This window comes from Musca autumnalis, unplaced genomic scaffold (genome assembly GCF_047663935.1).
Source record: "Musca autumnalis isolate F117 unplaced genomic scaffold, ASM4766393v1 scaffold_4, whole genome shotgun sequence".
NCBI classification, from domain to species: domain Eukaryota; kingdom Metazoa; phylum Arthropoda; class Insecta; order Diptera; family Muscidae; genus Musca; species Musca autumnalis.
In genome coordinates this window covers 24,659,099-24,682,213 of record NW_027411977.1, presented here as the reverse complement: position 1 = coordinate 24,682,213, position 23,115 = coordinate 24,659,099, and the positions used below count along the sequence as shown (strand labels likewise).

General features: G+C 41.0%; 1 protein-coding gene across 16 annotated transcripts in view; it reads left to right on the top strand.

Moving 5' to 3' along the window:
• Window positions 1-23,115, top strand: part of LOC141403579 (protein still life, isoform SIF type 1-like) — a 392,764-nt gene that overhangs the window by 14,703 nt on the left and 354,946 nt on the right. For all 16 annotated transcript variants that reach the window (XM_073986229.1, XM_073986221.1, XM_073986220.1 and 13 more), the window contains exons 5-8: window positions 69-224; window positions 307-590; window positions 11,232-11,662; window positions 11,913-12,304. In XM_073986229.1, coding sequence (XP_073842330.1) covers window positions 69-224; window positions 307-590; window positions 11,232-11,662; window positions 11,913-12,304 — 1,263 coding nt within the window. The remainder of the gene's footprint in view (window positions 1-68; window positions 225-306; window positions 591-11,231; window positions 11,663-11,912; window positions 12,305-23,115) is intronic.

The following is a 23,115-nucleotide window of genomic DNA, read 5'->3' as shown; positions in this document are numbered from 1 at the left end:
TAAGTATTGGCACAACAAACAAACCAAAAGTTCTTTTTCCATTGCTAACCACTTGCAACTTATGACAGGTTCATCTACATTGCCACGCAATGTTGGCTCGAAGGTTGCCTCTGAAGCCGATGGCCAAACACATCAAAGGGTTACAAATGCCACAAGTAGCACTTCACTGTATGACAATGTTGCCAGTGGCGGTACTGGCGGTCAAACACTTAGCACAGGTGGTGGTAAGTTGAAACAAACGACAAAAGCAACAACAAAAGCAATAATAAATTGTATTAAAATTAATTTTTATTTTCATATCTTCAGATACCTTGGGACGCCAAATTAAGCCTCAAGACACAAGCACCACCGCAAATGGAACTGTTTGTGCTGGAGCAGCAGCACCTGGAGGTGCCGGTGCTAGTACTGGTGATATTTGTACCCAAAATCACGTTGGCTCCCAGGCCGGACCCGAAGATGCCATGGCCGGCCAAAGTGATGTTGATATGCCAAAGAGCGAAGGTACTCAGGCCGGTGGGCCAATGCATCAGTCGGTGGGAACATCAACAAAATCCACTGGTACCAGAACCAAGGAATATAATGAAGATATGGTAAGTAGGATGGAGGGAATTTAGCACAATTTTTAAGGGGAATAGAGTCTTTATATGTGATAAGAAAAGAGTCTTTATAGACTCTAAAGAAACTCTTATGGACTCGCTGAACGGAGTCTTTATAGACAAGCACTGGCGAGTCTTTATAGACAAGCTGCAGAGAGTTGTGTAGTCGAACTGAAGGAAGCTATAATAGGGAGTCTTTATAGACAACCGGAAGGAGCGCTAACAGACGAGCTAAAAGGAAATCTGGTAGACAAGCTGACGGGAATTTTCTTAGACAAGCGACATGAAGGCAGTTTTTGTAGACGAGCTGAGGGGAGTTCTACAGACGAGCGAAAGGGAAAGGGACTTTCTATAGACCCTTTCTGAAAGAAAAGGCCCTTTCTAAAAGAAAGGGTGCTTCTATAGATAATATTTTGTAGAAAGGTTGGTTCTATAGACCCTTCCTAAAAGAAGGTTGATTCTATAGACCCTTTCTGATAAAAAGGTTGGTTGTTTCTGAAAGAAATGGTGCTTCGATAGACCCTTTCTGAATGAAAGGGTGCTTCTTTAGACCCTTTCTCAAAGTAAGTGTTCTTCTATAGACCCTCTCTCAAAGAAAGGCAGCTGCTGTAGACCCTTTCTCAAAGAAAAGTTGCTTCTATAGACCCTTTCTCAAAGAAAGGGTGCTTCTATAGACCCTTTCTCAAAGTAAGGGTGCTTCTATAGACCCTTTCTCAAAGAAAGGGTGTTTCCGTAGACCCTTTCTCACACAAAGGGTGCTTCTATAGACCCTTTCTCAAAGAAAGGGTGCTTCTATAGACCCTTTCTCAAAGAAAGGGTGCTTCTATAGACCCTTTCTCAAAGAAAGGGTGCTTCTATAGACCCTTTCTCAAAGAAAGGGTGCTTCTATAGACCCTTTCACACAGAAAGGGTGCTTCTATAGGCCCTTTCACACAGAAAGGGTGTTTCTATAGACCTTTTCTCAAAGAAGGGGTGCGCTTCTATAGGCCCTTTCACACCGAAAGGGTGTTTCTATAGACCTTTTCTCAAAGAAAGGTTGCTTCTATAGACCTTTTCTCAAAGAAAGGTTGCTTCTATAGACCCTCTCTGAAACAAAGCGTGCTTCTACAGACCCTTTCTCAAAAAGAGGGTGCTTCTTTTTTTTTTTTTTTTTTGGTCGGGGAAAAAATCATCGAAAGACTCTGGCTACCTGGTTTATGATTTCGCCAGTTGTGCGAGACTTTAACACGCTAAAATAACCCCTTTACTCTGATCCACCATCCCTGCGGTACCGCCGTACAGGCATTTCGTCGCAGGGGGGAATGTTCTATAGAACATTTCTATTTGTTATTCTTCTTCGAATATCGTCTTGCCTCCTTAATTCCAATATTATTGTCTTTACGTACTCACATACATACTCCCAATTGCTTAGAGACGTCATCATAATTTCGATTATGTTTTCTACACATATCTCACTACCAACTTGCCGCTCTACATTTGTCCTCTCTTCACTGAATCGCGGGCACAGAAAGAAAACGTGGTATGGGTCTTCTACATGTTCCACGCAGCAGGGACAATCAGGGGAGCAGTCAAGTCCAAAACGGTATAAATAGGACCTGAAACAGCCATGTCCGGAGAGAAATTGGGTGAGATAGAAGTTTAGATCTCCATGTCGCCTATTTGACCATGTGTCCACATTTCTTATCAGAGAATACGTCCATCTGCCTTTTGTAGATGCTGACCACCTACTTTGCCATTCGGTAATGCTACGTCTTCTTGCGACGTCGGATTCATTATCTATTTCCTGTGAGCTTCTTGAGTTGTATACGTATTCTGATTCTCTTGCAAGAATATCTATGGGAATTATAGCTGCGATAACATAGGCTGCATCGTCAGAAACAGTCCTATATGCACAGCATACACGTAGTGCTGCCAGTCTGTATACTGTACCAATCTTTTCGTAATAAGTGGCATACCTCAAGGATTTCGCCCATATTGGTGCTGCATAAAGAATAATATTTTTGGTAACTCCTGCCAGAATTTTTCTCTTTAAGTATCTCGGACCTCTCGTGTTTGGCATTATACGGCACAGCGCTTTACAAGTGTTTCCGGCTTTCGCCTTTACGTAATTCAAATGCTCCTTGAAAGATAAACGATTGTCTATAATAACGCCTAGGTATTTCAGGCTTTCCGCTGTTGTGATTGTACATTCTCCGATTTGAATATTTATCCTTTCTACAGTTCTGCGGCTTGTAATTAATACAGCTTCCGTTTTTTGATCGGCTAATGCTAGGCCTTGTGAACACAGCCACGATTTAACCAACTGTATGCTGACTTCTGAGACATTTTTTGCTTCTTCGGTTGTTTTTGCAACTATAACTAGCGCAATATCATCTGCAAATCCAATAATATTTGCTCTCTCCGGGAGTTTTAGCTTTAAGACACCATCATACATTACGTTCCACAGAAGAGGTCCAAGAACAGATCCTTGTGGTACTCCTCCTGATATTCGGTATTCTTTTAAACCCTCCTCAGTTTGGTATATTAGTATTCTGTTGCGGAAGTAGTCCTTGAGTATAGCCACAAGATATGCCGGGACGTTTAACCGTCTCAGAGCGTTTATAATATTCTCCCAGTTAGCTGTGTTAAAGGCATTTTTAACATCTAGTGTTATGACAACACAATACTCTTTTTTCCAGCTTTGGCCATTTATTGCTTCCCTTGCGATATCTGTTACCATTTTTATTGCATCGATCGTAGATCTTTTTTTTCTGAAGCCAAATTGGCTTTCAGATAACCCCTTTGCACGTTCTATGTACTCTTCAAGTCTGTCGCGGATAATGCTCTCAAGGAGTTTTCCGCATGTATCTATCATACATAGCGGGCGGTATGATGAAGGATTTTCCAAGGGCTTGCCGTTTTTGGGCAATAGGACTAGTCTTTGCCTTTTCCATAACGATGGAAAGGATCCATATTCTAAGCAGGAGCTCAGTAATTTAAGCATTTGTTCTCCACAGCAACTTATAATCTCTTTTAGAACGTAGTTGGGAATTCCATCGAGACCAGGCGCTTTAGAGTCATCGAATTTAGAGACGGCAATATTTATCTCCGCTGGTGTAACCGGGGGGTGGGCAAAATGTCCCCCAGGGTCAAAAGTTGCCCATGATGTTACAGCTTGGTGAGGAAAAAGGTGATTCACAATGTTATCTAATGTTTTAGCATCCGTAGGTGTACTTGAGCCGAAGCATTTCAGTTTTTTAGTCACAATCTTGTACGCGAGTCCAAACGGCTGGGATTCTACATCATCGCAAATAGCGAGAAAACACGATCTTTTGCTTGCATGAATGGCTTTTTGGAGGGCTTTCTTCTTCATCTTGAGAACCTGTCTATACGCTTCATTGTCTTCTCTATCACGAGTTCTTACAAAACGTCTTCTCGCACGAAGACACTCTTTACGTAGTTCAGCTATTTCAGCGTTCCACCAATATACTGGGGCTTTGTTGACACCCCTCTTCCTTTTTTTCATCGATGCGTTGCATGCTTGTGTTGCTCGAAGAATAAGCTCTTCCGCCATATTTTCGGGGGTTCCCTGCAGTTCTGTGTCTTCCATACATAGCGCAAATATGTCTTTATCAAATGAGCCTTTTTTCCAACCAGATATTTCGGGCGTTCGAACCGATCTTCTTACTGTTGTCGCGTCATTACGATTAATGATTATAGCCTGATGATCATTATAAGTGAACATATCACTGATTTGCCAGTTAAACTGATTGAAGATGTTAGTACTGACAAACGCAATGTCGATTATGGAACTCCCACCATTTCGACTGAATGTTGGATTACTCCCCGAATTCAAAATTTCCACATCTAATTGGGCAAAGGATTCTAACAATATTCGGCCCCTTTCATTTGTTCTAGGGCAACCCCACTCTGTGGCCCAGGCATTAAAATCGCCCGCTATCAAAATGGACCCTCTGGATGCGGCATCATTTGTTAAGTCAGTTACAATTCTTCTGTAATCTTCAATATCATATCTTGGTGGTATGTAGCAGCTGTAGACTGTTAATCCGGCGAAAGTAGCGCGGACAAAACCAGTTGCAGAATTCAAAGCATTTTGTATTGGTTTGTTTAAGGACCAGATCGAGGTTGTGCCGGACTTATCACATAACCAATTTGCTGAGCTTATGTTCTTGTAGGGCTCGCTGATAATTGCTAGATTGACCTCTAGTTCCCGAACTGTCTGTTCAAATCTTGGGCAGCTTCACAATGATTTAAATTTAATTGTATAAATTTCATTAAGATCCTCTAAGTTGGCGTAGAGCTTCCTTGTATTTCGGACACACAGTCGACCCAGTGATGTGGCTACGATCTGTTGATGGTTCATTGCATAGCATACACTTGGGGGGGTTTTTACAATTAGCAACCTTGTGACCCGCTTCTCCACAGCAAATGCAGCGACCTGAGTTGTCGTTCGGGTTTTTACATCTAACTGCTGTATGACCAAAGTCCAGACATTTATAACACCTCATTGGTGTCAATTTTTCACGTATTCGACAATCCGCCCATCCAATACGTAGTATTCTTTTCTTTAAAAGAATATTCGCTAGCAACGAGCTTACGGAAACTGTAGCAGTTTGTGTGCCTCTATATGCTTTTCGTAGTGATTTTATTGCAGATGCTTGCAATGCTTTAAAATCGTCCGAAACGTCGTTGATAGCCTGGAGAATATCATCTCTATTAGACACCCCATCTATATCTTTAATTTCCAGTTGTACTTCCTGGGTTAAGGCACGAACTTCAGCGGTTGGGCCTAAGACTTCTTCAATGGCTTCTCTAAAGTCATTTGTGTTCTGGTGTGCTGGTTTATTTAGTTCTAACAATAGCTCACCCTTCTCTGTCTTCCGAATTGTCTTCACATTTTTGCCTAACGCAGCCAGCTTTGCTTCACTTTTCACTTGCTTCAGAATGTCTGAATATGAGGAATCTCCACATGTTTTAATTATTAAAGCATCTGGTTTACTTGGTTTCCTTTTCCTTCTAGATCTTGTTTGAACTTTATTCCATGCTGCCGCATTTTGTACGGTATCGGATTTTCCCACATTTTCGTTGATTGTCTCTTCTATTGTCTTTACAGAATCTGGCTCTTGAATTTTAGGTACTACTTCTTTTTTCTTTTTTGTCCTATTCTCCTTCGGGCTTTGGGTCTTGGGGCCTCTTTTCAACGCAGGTGTTGTTGGGGTTCCTGGTTGTTTAGGCTTAATCCATGCTTCGGTTTGGGTCTGCTTATTGTCTAACTGGCCCATTTGACGTATTTCAGCTTCCTTATTCATATCATCGGCTACTTTTAAATATATTGCCTGTATCTCTCTCATCATAGATTGGATATCTTTGTGGATGTTATTTTTCGATTTGACAAATTCATCAAGCTGAGCTATTTTCCTTCCGAGCCTCCTTAGATTTTCACTTCCAGGACTTTTGTTTTTAGGCGCTTCTTCGCCTGAATTATTAGTCGGTGTCGCCATCACAATCACCGAACTCCTTTCTAATGGGGAATTTACACCTCCCGTGTTTTCGACTCGTAGACCCGAGCATCTTCCCAGTGGGGTTTCTTCAACCTCTATATTTGTTCTCCTTGTTTCTTGATTTGCTTCGTTCATTTTAGGTTTCGTGGTCCCAACTCAAAGCCGCTATCGCCGCTCGTAAAATGTGTAGTCACGTAAAGATCCCATGGGTCCCTATTCCTAGGTCCATGCGAGGGTTGACGGGAGACCCTTATGAGATCTCCCGTTCAGAGCCAGATCCGTGTTAATCGGGAATGTACATCCGAACCTGCACTGCCAACTTAATGGGACGAGCATTGAACGTACTTTGAGACTTGCCAGATTTTAACGGGACGGAGGCAGCTGTGGCATTAGCCTGAAAGCCATTTCTGTAAGGTTTCACCCCGACATACTCAGGTTCCAGAATACCACAGCCGTCAGCCCAGGGTTCATCAATTCCAAATCGTAGTCCAGTAATGCCATAATCAAGATCGTGCTGGCTTGATCTTGATGCCTTTCGGCAGGGATTTGTTTTCTTCTTTGTGTAGGTTTTGACTAGGGAAAACCATGGAGTCGTCACCTCCTTTCCAAACCTCTCATGAGGTGTGCCCATATGGTGGAATACTTAATTGTGGGCGGTATTCATTCGCCCCGACACAGGGTTTCACAGAGCACCTGTACCATTTTGGTACGCTCTCCACACCTGCCAAAACTAGGGTCCGCGGGGTCGTTACTCCCGTTATCCTCTTCAGAGAATACCCTTGCGGGGAAAGAGGGTGCTTCTATAGACCCTCTCTGAAACAAAGGGTGCTTCTACAGACCCTTTCTCAAAAAGAGGGTGCTTCTATAGACCCTTTCTCAAAGAAAGCGTGCTTCTATAGACTCTTTCTCAAAGAGAGGGTGCTTCTATAGACCCTTTTTCAAAAAAAGGGTGCTTCTATAGACCCTTTCTCAAAGAAAGGGTGCTTCTATAGACCCTTTCTCAAAGAAAGGGTGCTTCTATAGACCCTTTCTCAAAGAAAGGATGTTTCTATAGATCCTTTCTCAAGAAAGGGTGCTTCTATAGATCCTTTCTCAAGAAAGGGTGCTTCTATAGATCCTTTCTCAAGAAAGGGTGCTTCTATAGATCCTTTCTCAAGAAAGGGTGCTTCTATAGATCCTTTCTCAAGAAATGGTGCTTCTATAGATCCTTTCTCAAGAAAGGGTGGTTCTATAGATCCTTTCTCAAGAAAGGGTGCTTCTATAGACCCTCTCTGAAACAAAGGGTGCTTCCCTTTCTGAAACAAAGACCCTTTCTCAAAAAAAGGGTGCTTCTATAGATCCTTTCTCAAAGAAACGGTGCTTCTAAAGACCGTTTCTCAAAGAAAGGGCGCTTCTATAGACCGTTTCTCAAAGAAAGGGCGCTTCTATAGACCCTTTCTCAAAGAAAGGGTGCTTCTATAGACCCTTTCTCAAAAAAAGGATGCTTCTATAGAACCTTTCTCAAAACAGGGTGCTTCTATTGACCCTTTCTCAATGAAAGGATGCTTCTATAGACCCTTTCTCAAAGAAAGGGTGTTTCTATAGACCCTTTCTCAAAGAAAGGGTGCTTCTATAGACCCTTTCTCAAAGAAAGGATGCTTCTATAGATCCTTTCTCAAGAAAGGGTGCTTCTATAGACCCTCTCTGAAACAAAGGGTGCTTCTACAGACCCTTTCTCAAAAAAGGGTGCTTCTATAGACCCTTTCTCAAAGAAAGGGTGCTTCTATAGACCCTCTCTGAAACAAAGGGTGCTTCTACAGACCCTTTCTCAAAAAAGGGTGCTTCTATAGACCCTTTCTCAAAGAAAGGGTGCTTCTAGAGACCGTTTCTCAAAGAAAGGGCGCTTCTATAGACCGTTTCTCAAAGAAAGGGCGCTTCTATAGACCGTTTCTCAAAGAAAGGGTGCTTCTATAGACCCTTTCTCAAAGAAAGGGTGCTTCTATAGACCCTTTCTCAAAAAAAGGATGCTTCTATAGAACCTTTCTCAAAACAGGGTGCTTCTATAGACCCTTTCTCAAAGAAAGGGTGCTTCTATAGACCCTTTCTCAAAGAAAGGGTGCTTCTATTGACCCTTTCTCAATGAAAGGGTGCTTCTATAGACCCTTTCTCAAAGAAAGGGTGCTTCTATAGACCCTTTCTCAAAGAAAGGGTGCTTCTATTGACCCTTTCTCAAAGAAAGGGTGCTTCTATTGACCCTTTCTCAATGAAAGGGTGCTTCCATAGACCCTTTCTCAAAGAAAATGTGCTTCTATAGACCCTTTCTCAAATAAGTGGTGCTTCTATTGACCCTTTCTCAAAGAAGGGGTGCTTTAATTGACCCTTTCTCAAAGAAGGGGTGCTTTTATTGACCCTTTCTCAAAGAAAGGGTGCTTCTATAGACCCTTTCTCAAAGAAAGGGTGCTTCTTTAGACCCTCTCTGAAACAAAGGGTGCTTCTACAGACCCTCTCTGAAACAAAGGGTGCTTCTACAGACCCTTTCTCAAAAAATGGGTGCTTCTATAGACCCTTTCTCAAAGAATGGGTGCTTCTATAGACCCTTTCTCAAAGAAAGGGTGCTTCTATAGACCCTTTCTCAAAGAAAGGGTGCTTCTATAGACCCTTTCTCAAAGAAAGGGTGCTTCTATAGACCCTTTCTCAAAGAAAGGGTGCTTCTATAGACCCTTTCTCAAAGAAAGGGTGCTTCTATAGACCCTTTCTCAAAGAAAGGGTGCTTCTATAGACCCTTTCTCAAAGAAAGGGTGCTTCTATAGACCCTTTCTCAAAGAAAGGGTGCTTCTATAGACCCTTTCTCAAAGAAAGGGTGCTTCTATAGACCCTTTCTCAAAGAAAGGGTGCTTCTATAGACCCTTTCTCAATGAAAGGGTGCTTCTATAGACCCTTTCTCAATGAAAGGGTGCTTCTATAGACCCTTTCTCAAAGAAAATGTGCTTCTATAGACCCCTTCTCAAATAAGGGGTGCTTCTATTGACCCTTTCTCAAAGAAGGGGTGCTTTTATTGACCCTTTCTCAAAGAAAGGGTGCTTTTATTGACCCTTTCTCAAAGAAAGGGTGCTTCTATAGACCCTTTCTCAAAGAAAGGGTGCTTCTATAGACCCTTTCTCAAGGAAATGGTGCTTCTATAGACCCTTTCTCAAGGAAAGGGTGCTTCTATAGACCCTTTCTGAAACGAAGGGTGCTTCTATAGACCCTTTCTCAAAGAAAGGGTGCTTCTATAGACCCTTTCTCAAAGAAAGGGTGCTTCTATAGACCCTTTCTCAAAGAAAGGGTGCTTCTATAGACCCTTTCTCAAAGAAAGGGTGCTTCTATAGACCCTTTCTCAATGAAAGGGTGCTTCTATAGACCCTTTCTCAATGAAAGGGTGCTTCTATAGACCCTTTCTCAAAGAATGGGTGCTTCTATAGACCCTTTCTCAAAGAAAGGGTGCTTCTATAGACCCTTTCTCAAAGAAAGGGTGCTTCTATAGACCCTTTCTCAAAGAAAGGGTGCTTCTATAGACCCTTTCTCAAAGAAAGGGTGCTTCTATAGACCCTTTCTCAAAGAAAGGGTGCTTCTATAGACCCTTTCTCAAAGAAAGGGTGCTTCTATAGACCCTTTCTCAAAGAAAGGGTGCTTCTATAGACCCTTTCTCAAAGAAAGGGTGCTTCTATAGACCCTTTCTCAAAGAAAGGGTGCTTCTATAGACCCTTTCTCAAAGAAAGGGTGCTTCTATAGACCCTTTCTCAAAGAAAGGGTGCTTCTATAGACCCTTTCTCAAAGAAAGGGTGCTTCTATAGACCCTTTCTCAATGAAAGGGTGCTTCTATAGACCCTTTCTTAATGAAAGGGTGCTTCTATAGACCCTTTCTCAAAGAAAATGTGCTTCTATAGACCCCTTCTCAAATAAGGGGTGCTTCTATTGACCCTTTCTCAAAGAAGGGGTGCTTTTATTGACCCTTTCTCAAAGAAAGGGTGCTTTTATTGACCCTTTCTCAAAGAAAGGGTGCTTCTATAGACCCTTTCTCAAAGAAAGGGTGCTTCTATAGACCCTTTCTCAAGGAAATGGTGCTTCTATAGACCCTTTCTCAAGGAAAGGGTGCTTCTATAGACCCTTTCTGAAACGAAGGGTGCTTCTATAGACCCTTTCTGAAACGAAGGGTGCTTCTATAGACCCTTTCTGAAACGAAGGGTGCTTCTATAGACCCTTTCTCAAGGAAAGGGTGCTTCTATAGACCCTTTCTGAAACGAAGGGTGCTTCTATAGACCCTTTCTGAAACGAAGGGTGCTTCTATAGACCCTTTCTCAAGGAAAGGGTGCTTCTATAGACCCTTTCTGAAACGAAGGGTGCTTTTTTAGACCCTTTCTGAAACAAAGGGTGCTTCTATAAACCCTTTCTGAAACAAAGGGTGCTTCTATAGACCCTTTCTCAAAGAAAGGGTGCTTCTATAGACCCTTTCTCAAAGAAAGGGTGCTTCTATAGACCCTTTCTCAAAGAAAGGGTGCTTCTATAGACCCTTTCTCAAAGAAAGGGTGCTTCTATAGACCCTTCCTCAAAGAAAGGGTGCTTCTATAGACCCTTTCTCAAAGAAAGGGTGCTTCTATAGACCCTTTCTCAAAGAAAGGATGCTTCTATAGACCCTTTCTCAAAGAAAGGGTGCTCCTAAAGACTCTTTCTGAAAGAAAGGTTACTGAAGGGAGTCTTTATAAACTCTCTGAAGGGATCCATTATAGACTCTCTGAAGGGAGTTTTTATATAATCGTTGAAGTTGGTCTTTATAGACGTGTGGATGCGAGTTTATATGGGCAACCTGAGGGAGTATTTTGTATACGCCCAAAAGGGAGTCTTTATAGACACCGTAAGGGTGGTCTATGTTTTCTGCGTTAACTCCAACTGGTCATTTAACTTTTATTGGTCAGTAAACTCTTAATTGTTACAAATAACTGTGGACGTCTCGCACATGCAACAGATTGTAAATATCGCATAGCTTACATAGGCATGTTGTTGCGTATGGAAAAGGAAATGTATATTTTCCTTTACTTTTGGTGACATAAACCTCAGCCACCAATTCCTCACTAATATATTTATATGTGTTTTTCCGCTATTTTTTCTTTCATTGCAGGCACGCGATCCACATGGGCACGATATGCATCAGCACCAGCACCCGCACCAACACCAGCACCAACACCAGCACAACATAATTAACAACAATACCAGACGCAAAACTAAAAGCACCGAGGACATGAATGTCGATACCAGCACTTTGAAACGTATGCTAAAGCCCATGACCAGCACCGAAAGCCCCGTGACCTCACCGGAGATGGGTAGACGTCGCTACAATTATTACAATGCCAATGCAACGAACACATTTGGTCCGCAACACATGCATCAACATGCTGCCGCCATGGCTGCAGGCATGGGTGGCGGTGGTGGCCCACCAGGCGGCGTTCCTAGTGGCATGGCTGGCATGCATCACATTATGAACAACAACAACACATTGGGATTAGGTGCCGGTCGCAATGCAAATCAATCGTCACGATTTTCGGGATCAAGGTAAGCGGCCGTAGACTGGGAAATAAAATAAAAAAAAAACCAAAGTGCACAACTCGCTCTACGTTGCTAATGTTGTAACAAACGCGTGTCACTTGCTAGTAACAATTTACAAGTCAAACAGTAAACATACGACCACAACGGCGTCGGCTACCATTCGTAAAACGTGTTACTATATTTTTAATTTTTTCTCTTCTTTTCGTTTTATTTGTTGTTCGAATTTACCCTCTTGCCCCGCGGCTGGTGCTCACAGATCTTCTCATGAAATTGGCCGTGGTTATACACCACGCAACCTCTACTTGGAATTGGAACGTGAACGTAGCTGCATCGAGGGTTCACCACCATCCGATAACGTTATGTTCGATAATCAATGTTATGCCACTACTCCGAGTTCAAGTAATGGCAACTCGGATCAGGATCAATCATCGTACGGGCAACGTGGTCCGGTGGTGGGTGGGCCAGGTCAGAGACATCCTCATCGTCATCAGGGACCGAATGTTACACCCACACCGGGTAGTCCCACATCACGTCTATTGTTGGAATATGAAATGCATTTACGCAACACCCTGGCCAAGGGTATGGATGCTGAATCGTACAGCTTGCACACATTTGAAGCATTGCTGTCGCAGAGTATGGAAAATTTGGGTAAGTATTACAGAGAGAAAAACATTGTTGGTAGTATGCTGCAGAAAATTTTTGAAGCTTTTTTTTCGAAGTAGATGAAGACGCTTTAATTTTGTTTGACTTGGTTTATTTTGAGCGGACTTTGTGATGCATTTTTTCTTAGCCAACTTTGTGTGTTATTTTGTTTATTAATAATTTTTGAAAATTAGTTCTCAATTTAAGTCTAGTGATTTGTTTTGTTAATTTAGATATTAGTACCGCTTTAACTGATGTGTTTATATTTGAAGTGATTTCAGTGGGTCATCGTATAACTTTAGGAACAGGAAGCATGGGCTTGTCCACAGAAAATATAATATGTGATATACAGAACCACGACGATACATTTGCAAATGATCTTCGAAGTTCGAAGAAACCGTAAACTGCACGTAGACGCAAATGTTGAACTTTTCTGAGGGAGGTACCCTAAGAAGAGGACCGATATTGGTCATTTTTGAAGTTAAACTAAATTTGGACAAAATATTAAAGGATCCCAAGTTTGGATCAAATTGGTTGCCCCATTCAAGTGATATCGTCCTAGAATTTTAGTGATTTTTTTTAAATATTGGGGGGAACTACCGGAAATTGTGGGCCTGTATTGCCCATCTTCGAACTAAAACTAAGTTTGAACAAAATATGACAAAGGCCACATTTTGAACCAAATCGGTTGATCAGTTAGAGTTATCTTGCGCTCCAACCACTTCGCACGGTGTTATAGTGGTTTTTGCACCTTTCAGGCTATTTTCTCAAGAAGTAGGGATTTGCCTCTGGAATAAAACTCTTCCCGATGTAAAGGAGCAAGTTGCAAGTTGCTTCAACAGAAATCAAAGTGAAGCGAGAGCTGACCTTAAAGTGAATTTATCCGAAATTATGTACCCGAAGGAGTGGATAAATATAGTTCATATTCATATCTGATCTATATCTGGTAGACATATTAGGATGTGTAAAGTATGGACCAAATCGGTCACTCCTTTCAAGAGTTATCGTGCGCACAATTTTTCCGACAATTGTTGAACTTTTGTGGGGGAGGTATCTGAAGGAGTGGACCGATATATGTTACCATCGAATTAAATTAAGTTTGGACAAAATATTACGAAAGCCAAATTTTGGACCGAATCGATCCGTTCGCGAGTTATCTTGCGCTCCAACCACTACACACGGTGTCATCCGGGTTTTTTTACAACTTTCAGGATATTTTGTCAGGAACTTGATAAAACTTGTTCCTTCGTAATCGGGGCAGCGAATAAAAGTTGTTGCAACAAAAATCAAAGCGATTCGAGAGAAGGTCCTTAACTGAACTTTTCCGAAATTTTGTGTTGGAAGTACCCGAAAGGGTGGACCGATAGAGTCCATATTGGAACTTCATCTATGTCTGGCAGAAATTTCACGATATGCAAAGTATGGACCAAATTGGTTACTCTCTTCAAAAGTTGTCGCGCGCACAATTCCTCCGAACATTTTCGTACTTTTGTGGGGTAGGTACCCGAAGTATTGGACTGATATGACCCATCTTCGAATCGGTTAATCCGTTCGAGAGTTATCGTGCGCTCCACCCAGGCATACGGACGGACATGGTTAAATCAATTCCAAATAGTCTGAAACGGATTTCGTCCAAACATACTTGGGGTCTAAAACCATCATTTCGATGAGGCACATTTTGCCCGTATGAAAGTGAAACCAAATAAACGCAAGCAAACAAAACGATTCCCGTACCATTCACACAAAGTCACAAACTTTTCAATTTTTCTGAATCGTTTCGTTCTCAAAACAAAAACACAAACTTTTCAAATGAAGAACAACAAAACTGTACGATTGCTGAAATGTACTTTGGCTATGCTGTTCCGAGTTGTTTCATTCACGAACGAAAAAAAATGAATCGTTTACAAACGTTTGCTGTGAGAAATGATCAATGAAACATACAGACAAACATACATTTGATTGCTTAACAACCCTATAAGCTAGCATTGTATACTTGGAATATACTGCGGTGGAAGTTTCAAAAAAACCACCAAACGTTTGCAGTGTGTATTGTACGGTTTCGTTTTCTATGAGTTGTTGTGAAGTTGGGAACTTTTAATTTTTTGTTTTGTTCGCACACGAATGTAAACAAAATTTAATTAAACATTTCGTTCTGTTTTGTTCCTATGAAAAATACGAAACGAAACGTTTGCAAACATTTCATAAAGTTTTTTTCCGAATACTGGAAAAAACTAAAAAACTACTCTTACAACAATTTGTGAAAATCGCATCAGATTTTGATATAGCGCCAATATGAATTTTTAGTCGATTTTTGGGTATTTAGTGCTCTATATAGCTATATTAAATATCGATTCGACTTTCAACAATTTGAGTAGTATTCGTTTTTTAGTCACAAAAATGAAGAGGTAACGTTTTTTCATCGATTGGGCATTTAGAGAATTTTCGTGAAAATGCCCATTAACATTTCTATGGAAACAAAGATCACTAGATTGCCACAGTTTAACATTAACTGATCGCCATAAAATGTTCATATATAAGGTTTTTGGATCAAGTGGAAACAAATTAGGGGGTAGAAGTTAAAACAAATTTGTTTTTTTGGTCGCCCTAATGTACACACAAAAACGAAAAACAAGTAAAAAAGTATCAGTCGGCTTTGCAGACAGAGATATACCCTCAGCCTGTGCAAATTGAAACACCTTTTTCACAAAAAACTTATGTATTTAGGGGGTTTCAAAATTTTGGTCGTATGAACCGACAAAAATGTTGATTAGGATTAAAGTTCAAAAATTTTGCGGAAAAGGTACTTAGAGGAATGGACCGACATAGACCATGGGGGTGCCATAGGGGTTTTTTACACCCTTCGGGCTGTTTTCTGAAGAAGTATGGACTTGCCCCTGAAACAGCTTTTACTATCGTAATTGGGGCATGATGTAAGTTGCTTCAACAATTATCAAAGTGATTTAATAGCAGGTCTTAAAGTGAACTTATCCAAAATTTTGTGTGGGAGATACGGAATGGAGTGGACAAATAATGAAGGAGTAGACCGATATTAAAGAACTTAAAGTAAGTTTGGAAACAATATTACGAAGACCAAATTTTGGCCGGAATCGGCATTTCCGTTCGAGAATTATCTTGCGCTTCCACCCATAAACATGGTGTCATAGGGTTTGTTTTTCAACTTTCAGGCTATCTGTTCAGGAAGTATAGACTTGCCCCTGAGGAAACTTGTACCTTCGGCGATTCAAGGGCAGGTCCTAAACTGAAGTTTTCCGAAATTTTGTGTGGGAGGTACTCGAAGGAGTTTACCGATTGAGTCCATATTGGAACCTCATCTAAGTCTGGTAGAAATTTCATAATGTGTAAAGTATGGACCAAATCGGTTACTCCCTTCAAGAGTTATCGTACGCACAAATTTTCCGAACATTTTCGAATTTTTTTGTGGAGGAGGTACCGGAAGGAGTGGACCTATATGGCCCATCTTCGAACTTGAATCGAATCTGGACAAAATATTTCGATACCCAAAATTTGAACCGAATCGATTGATCCGTTCGAGAGTTATCGTGCGCACCAGCCAGCCAGACAGACGGACAGACAGACAGACAGACAGAAGGACGGACAATGCTAGATCTACTCAAAATTTTCTGAAACGGATATCGCACAAACATCTTTGAACTTGAACTAACTTTGGACAAAATATTACGAAAGCCAAATTTTGGACCGAATCGGCAGATCCGTTCGAGAGTTATCTTGCGCTCCAACCACTACACACGGTGCCATAGGTTTTTTGTAACTTTCAGGCTATTTTCTCAGGAAGTATGGACTTGCCCCTAATGAAACTTACAGCGTCGTATAGAGGACAGCGAATACAACTTGCGTAAACAAATATCAAAGCGATTCGAGACCAGGCTTCTAAACTGAACTTTTCCGAAATTTTGTGTGTTATGTACCCGAAGTAGTGGACCGATTGAGTCCATATAGGAACCTCATCTAAGTCTGGGAGAAATTTCATAATGTACAAAGTATGGACCAAATCGGTTACTCCCTACAAGAGTTATCGTGCGCACAATTTTTGCGACAATTTTTGAACATTTGTGGGGGAGGTACCTGAAGGAGTGGACCTATATGGCCCATCTTCGAACTTGAATCGAATCTGGACAAAATATTTCGATACCCAAAATTTGAACCGAATCGATTGATCCGTTCGAGAGTTATCGTGCGCACCAGCCAGCCAGACAGACGGACAGACAGACAGACAGACGGACGGACATTGCTAGATCTACTCAAAATTGTCTGAAACGGATATCGTACAAACATACCTGGGGTCTAAAACCATTATTTCGATGAGGCACATATTTGGTCGTATCAAAGTGTAAATACCCTCTTTAGCCTAAAGGCTGAGGGTATAAATACGGAAAAAGCCAATTTTGAAGAATCAGTTGGCTTTGGCGACATCATACCCTCTGTCTATGACTATACAAGAAACAATAACAAGAGGAGTGGACCTAATAGGACGTTTATATATAATCGGATTTAACAAACCCACTGGGTTTCAAATGGCAATTCCATTGCTTATATTTCAAATAAATCCTCATTAAGAAAGTTAACCCTGCAAAAGGCCATAATATAAACATGGCCTAAATGAACTATTACCTAAATTAAAAATAATTATTATTTTCGTAGGTGATAACAAAATAAGTTTTGAAAGTTTTCGGCGCACAGTGGTTCAGAAATCGATTTTCCTGGCCATCACCGATTGTTAACTTATATATGAGATTCGATAGCAAACATATTGAAACTACCCAGCAAACCAATCGTACCGATATCGTAACAAATTTCGGACGTTACGTCCGATATCTGATCCGAAATCGTAACGATATCTTAACGAAAGTTGTATGGAGTGGTTGACATAATTTCGGAACAAAATGTCGGAGCGAAATCGGATCGATTTCGGTCAGAATTCGCAAGGAAATCGGAAGAAAATCCTTGGGAAATTCGGAATTCGAATTTCTTCCTCCGAATTTTCGTACAGATTTCTGAACGATTTCGGAATAATGTCGTATGAAAATCTGAGGTTCCTTCCGAACTTTCGTAAAGATTTCTGGGCGATTTTGGAATAATTTCGTCTGTTGTCGAAGGAAAAAATTTTTTTCTGATGCCAATTTTTTATTGGTAAATTTTCTTTGTTATGTTTTTTATTGGAAGATTATAATTTCAAAGATATCTAATGATTTTCACTGTTGTTATCATTTTGTAGTTATAGTAGAACAATGTAAACTTTGTGTACGAATATGTTAAGTCAGCACTAGCTTGAATTATTATATGTTGCATTTATATTTAAAATATTTAAAAAATGTATATGCGAATTTTATAACCAACCATTTTGTTTTTCGACAACAAACTAAAATGTTGCTTGTTAAATATATACAAAAGGTGGTTGTTGTGCGAAGGGAAATTTGTTTCCGACATATCGATCCGAATGCGTAACGAAATCGGAAGAAAAACATTAGCTAATTCGAAGGGAAATTTACTTCCGACATTTTCTCCGAAATCGGAACAAAATCTGAACGAATCCCCCTACGAAAAATCTTATAGAAATCGATACGTAATCTGAACGATTTTGCTTCCGAAATTGTTCCGATATGTCGGACATCCGACATTTGGTTTGCTGGGTAAGGAAAGCAAAAGAATTATATCAAAATATTGGAAGGTGTGGGTGTGGCGTGCTCCTAAAGACGAAAAATGTTTCCCAATATTGGAAAATACGTAATTTTAGCAAATTTCTGGAGAAAGAAACGGCTATTTCTCAGGAACTGTAGCAGATATTGTGTTCATAGTTTTTTTTTTTTTGTTAAGTAGGTAGTATTATTGCTTGTTAAGAGTCGTTTTAATAATTTACCGTGTCGTTTACACGAAGTGAGCTATTTTATTTTTCCTCAGGTACTAAATTTTTGTGAAATTCCATGTATAGTGGACTAGAACTTTTAGGGAACAGCTTGGAACAAAGTTCCGTTTCCATAGAATGATGCAGAGTGTTGTCTGTCGAACAAAAATATGAAAATATGAAATTGACATTTTAGGTTCTCCATGGTCCCGAAACTTCGTCATCAAAAATCGTTCACATAGGTCCATTTTTTGGTATAGTCCTCATATTTAAGGTACCTGCCGATTTAGGGTATTTTGGGGATTTTAGCTAAATTGTTTGACCGAAGCTTATCTGTGTAATTGTAGAATGTATTTATACGAATTGTTTTTCGTAAATTTTATAAAATCAGACTGGATGGTATGTTGGGAAACTATCAAAATGTTTGTGTTTTAAAACCAACACAATAACAAAATATGTGTGTAGTTGTATGAGCAGCCTTATCTTAAAGTGAACTTATCCGAAATTTTGTGTGAGAGGTACCAGAATGAGTAGACAAATAAAGTCCATATTCGAGAAAATATTACGAAGGTCAAATTTTGCACCGAATCGGCAAATCCGTTCGAAAGTTATCTTGCGCTCCAACCACACACACAGTGTTTGACCGAACTTGCTGTAATTTGACACTTGAGGTTCTCAGTGGTCCCGAAACTTCTCCACAAAAAAAAAAAAACGTCAATATACGTCCACGTTTTGGTATAGCCCCAACTGTACCCCCAATTTTCGGTAGTTTAAGGATTTTAGCTACAAATTTTAACCCAGCAAAAATTCGAATCCGTTAGTCATTATGTAACCCAGAACAAAGTGATGTAAACAAAAATAACTACTTTTATTACTTAACTTACCTACTAGCTGGCTCATTACAGAACATTCGTTCCATAAGCCGAACTAAGAAAAGATCTCCAATTCTCTCTGTTTTTTGCTTCACTCTTTGGAATACCGTGTCTTTCCATCTCTTTTTTCACTTGTTCGCTCCATCGAAGCCTTGCCCTGCCAGTTCTGCATGTACCGCCATGTGGTCCGTGTTTAAACGCCTTTTTAGCTGGTTCATCATAGCTCATTCTTATGATATGGCCTAGCCAACACAATCGTTGCATCTCGATACGTTTGTCTATACTGATGTCGTTGTATAGCAGATACAGCTCGTGGTTCATACGACGTCGTTATTCACCGTCAATGCATATTGGCCCGTAGATCTTTCGAAGAATTTTTCTCTCAAACACTCCAAGCCCTGCCTTATCTGCTTGCGCAAGTACCCAGGCTTCGGAGCCATACATTAGCACGGGTAGTATCAGCGTTTTGTAAAGCGAGATATTTGACGAGATGTGGCCTTGTTTTTAAACTGCTTACTTAAGCCAATGTAGCATCTGTTGACCAACACAATTCTTCTCTTTAGTTCACAACTGATGTTGTTTTTTGTGTTTACGGGGATGCCGAGGTAAACGAAGTCTTTTACTATCTCAAATTGATAGGAACCAACTTTCAATGTTGGTCCTAGCTCTATGGACGCATTGCGCGTCGACACCATCAACTTTGTCTTTTTGCCGTTTAATGCCAGACCCACTTTTGCTGATTCTCCTTCGACCTTCTACTTCATTTAGTGATCGTCCTATGATGTCAATGTCATCAGTATAAGCAGGTAGCATGTGACTGTTGTTGAATATTGTGCCATTTGTTTTGACATTTGCATCTCGTATAACCTTTTCCAACAGGATGTTGAACAGGTCAGACGGAAGGCTGTCTCCTTGTCTGAAACCTCTTTTGGTACTGAATTGTTCGGAGAGGTTCTTTTCTATTTTAACTGATGACCTAGTATCAGTTAAAGTAATCTTATAAAGTCAAATTTGGGATACCAAATTCAGACATGGCTTGGAATATCATTGGGCGTAGGTGGCTGTCGAAGGCTGCCTTATAATGGACAAAAAGGTGGTAGGTGTTGATCTGCATCTCTTAGGTCTTCTCCAGGATTTGTGGCAAGGTAAATATCTTGTCAATGGTTGTTGTTGTTGTAGCAACGCAGGTGAGTGGGGTTAGCTGGGCAGCTAAACAAATGCAGTGTATCGTGTGGTCCCAATCCACACGCTGGACATGTGTTGGATATCATGGCGTCAATTCGGGTCCAATACGAATTGAGGCGGCTGCATTGTCCGGATCTTAACTGGGCTAAAAACACACGTGTTTGCCTTGGCAGCTGGCGTTCTTCATCTGCGATGGATGGGGGGTGGTCTCCAAGTACGGCATTCATACTGTATCTCTGTACTGCCTGCGCAACCATGTCAGTGTGAATGCTATCCAAGCCTGCCTGATAAGCTCGTTCTCTTTTATACATTTGGACCTCTCTCTCTAGATCACGAACATCTCTCCCGACGTGCCTGGGTGGAGGAAGCCTGTCCATTAAATCGTGACAGGGATGTTCACTGCGATAACACCCAAGCAGGTACTGCATCGACAACATCTTATTGTGTTGACGCACCGGTAAAATCTTCATCTCCTCATGAAGATGTTCCACTGGTGTCATGAGGAGGCAACCTGTTGCAGTCCTCCGGGCAGCATTCTGGCAGGTTTGAATCTTCTTCCACTGCGTGGTACTAACCTTTGCAGGCCACGCTGGCGCCGCATATCTTACCACAGACCGGCTTATTGTATTGTAGGTGGTCAACAAGGTCTTTTTGTCAGTACGCCAAGTGCTGCCGGCCAGCGACTTGAGCACCTTGTTCCTACTTCTGATCTTATCGCAAATAGTTGTGGCATGCGCGGACGACTTAAACATGCTATCGAACGTTATACCCAGTATTTTGGGGTAGTTAGTGCACCATCGACCAATATGTTCAGTGGGAGCCTCATTTCAGCCGTCCATGTGGTAAACAGTGTGGCAGTGGATTTAGCAGCGGATATTTTCATATTCCTCAGATGGAAGAACTGCACTAGGTCAGCTATGTAGACATTTAACCTATCACATATGTCATCGATGATAGGTCCCGACGCCAAGATCTTTCAATCATCCGCATACATCACGATCTCTATAACGTCTGGAGGGTGTGGAATTTCAAAAAGAGGTAGAGGTTAAACAGTTCTGGAGATATCACCCCTCCTTGGGGAACTCCCTGTTTCACTCTACGGGATTGGACTTCTTGTTTCTGAATTCCACAAACGACTGGCGTCCGCACATATAGTTGATTACCTAACGTTTCAAACATGGCTGGAGATTAGTCTTATCTATATCCTCGAACAGCTTGGCATGGTTGACGGTATCGAGCCACCATGACTGTTCGGTCGCACGGCCTTTTCTGGTTCAGTCCTCTACTGATATGTACGGATATGGCGTTTAATGGTGTCAATGGTAGACTTGCCATGTCTAAAGCCGCATTGGTATGGTCCTATTATATTGACCATAAGCTTTTGTCCTTCGCATAATATCCCTGACACTATCTTTTAGGCAATAGGGAGAAGACTACTTATATTAGTCCTTACTAAGTTATGAGTACGGTGGTACAGAGCGTGCGTGTCTGACAACAAATCAGAGGGTGGTGTGTTCAACGCTCACCGCCGGTCGGGTACTTTTTGTTAAAAAAAAAAACAAAAAACAGTTGGTTGTGCACATGTACGCGTTTAAACAACCCTTAATATCCGTGTGCGATGCCTGGTTTGTACTGTGTTCGGCTACATACCAGAAGTTCGTGTGTTCAAATCCAACAAAAATCGAAATAAAATAACAAGTAAAAAAGTATCAGTTAGCTTTGCTGACTGAGATATACCCTCAGCCTGTGTATACTGAAACAATTTTTCCAAAAAACCTATGTATTTAGGGGTTTTTAAAAATTTTGGGCATTTGAACCGACAAAAATGTTGATTAGGATTAAAGATCAAAAGTTTTGCGGAGTAGAAACTAAAAGGAATGGAACTACATTGACCATTATGGAAGTGGATCTCCAGCCACTACATATGGTGCCATAGGGGATTTTTCAACCTTCGGGCTATTTGCTCAAGAAGTATGGACTTGCCCCTGAACAAAAATTTACCATCGTAATTGAGGCAGCGAATGCAAGTTGCTTCAACAAAAATCAAAGTGATGTGAGAGCAGGTCTTAAAGTGAACTTATCCGAAATTTTGTGTGGGAGGTACCTTAAGGAGTGAACAAATATGGTCCATATTTGAACCTGATCTATATCTAGTAGATATATTAGGATGTGTAAAGTATGGACCAATTCGGCCACTCCCTTCAAGAGTTACCGTACGAACAATTTTTCCGAACATTTTTGAACTTTTGTGAGGGAGGCACCTGAAGAAGTGGACCAATATGGCTTATCTTCGAACTTAAACTATGTTTTGACAAAATATTACTAAGGCCAAATGTTGGACCGAATCGGCAGATCCGTTCTTGAGTTATCTTTCGCTCCAACCACCTCACGCGGTGTCATAGGACTTTTTTGCAACTTTCATGCTATTTCTTAGGAAGTAGGGACTTGCCCCTAATGAAACTTGTACCGTCGTATGGGGGGCAGTGAATACAAGGTGCTAAAACAAAAATCAAAGCGATGCGAGAGCTGGTCCTTAACTAAACTTTTCCGAAATTTTGTGTGGGAGGTACACGAAGGAGTTAACCGATTGAGTCCATATTGAAACCTTATCTAAGTCTGGTACACATTTCAGGATATGCAAAGTATGGACCAAATCGGTTACTCCCTTCAAGAGTTATCGTGCGCACACATTTTTCGAACTTTTGTGTGGGAGGTACCGGAAAGAGTGGACCGATATAGCCCATCTTCGAACTTTAACTAAGTTTGGTCAAAATATTACGAAAGCCAACATTTTAACCGATTCGGTTCATCCGTTCGAGAGTTATCGTGCGCACCAGCCAGCCAGACGGACGGACATTGCTAAATCGACTCCAAATTGT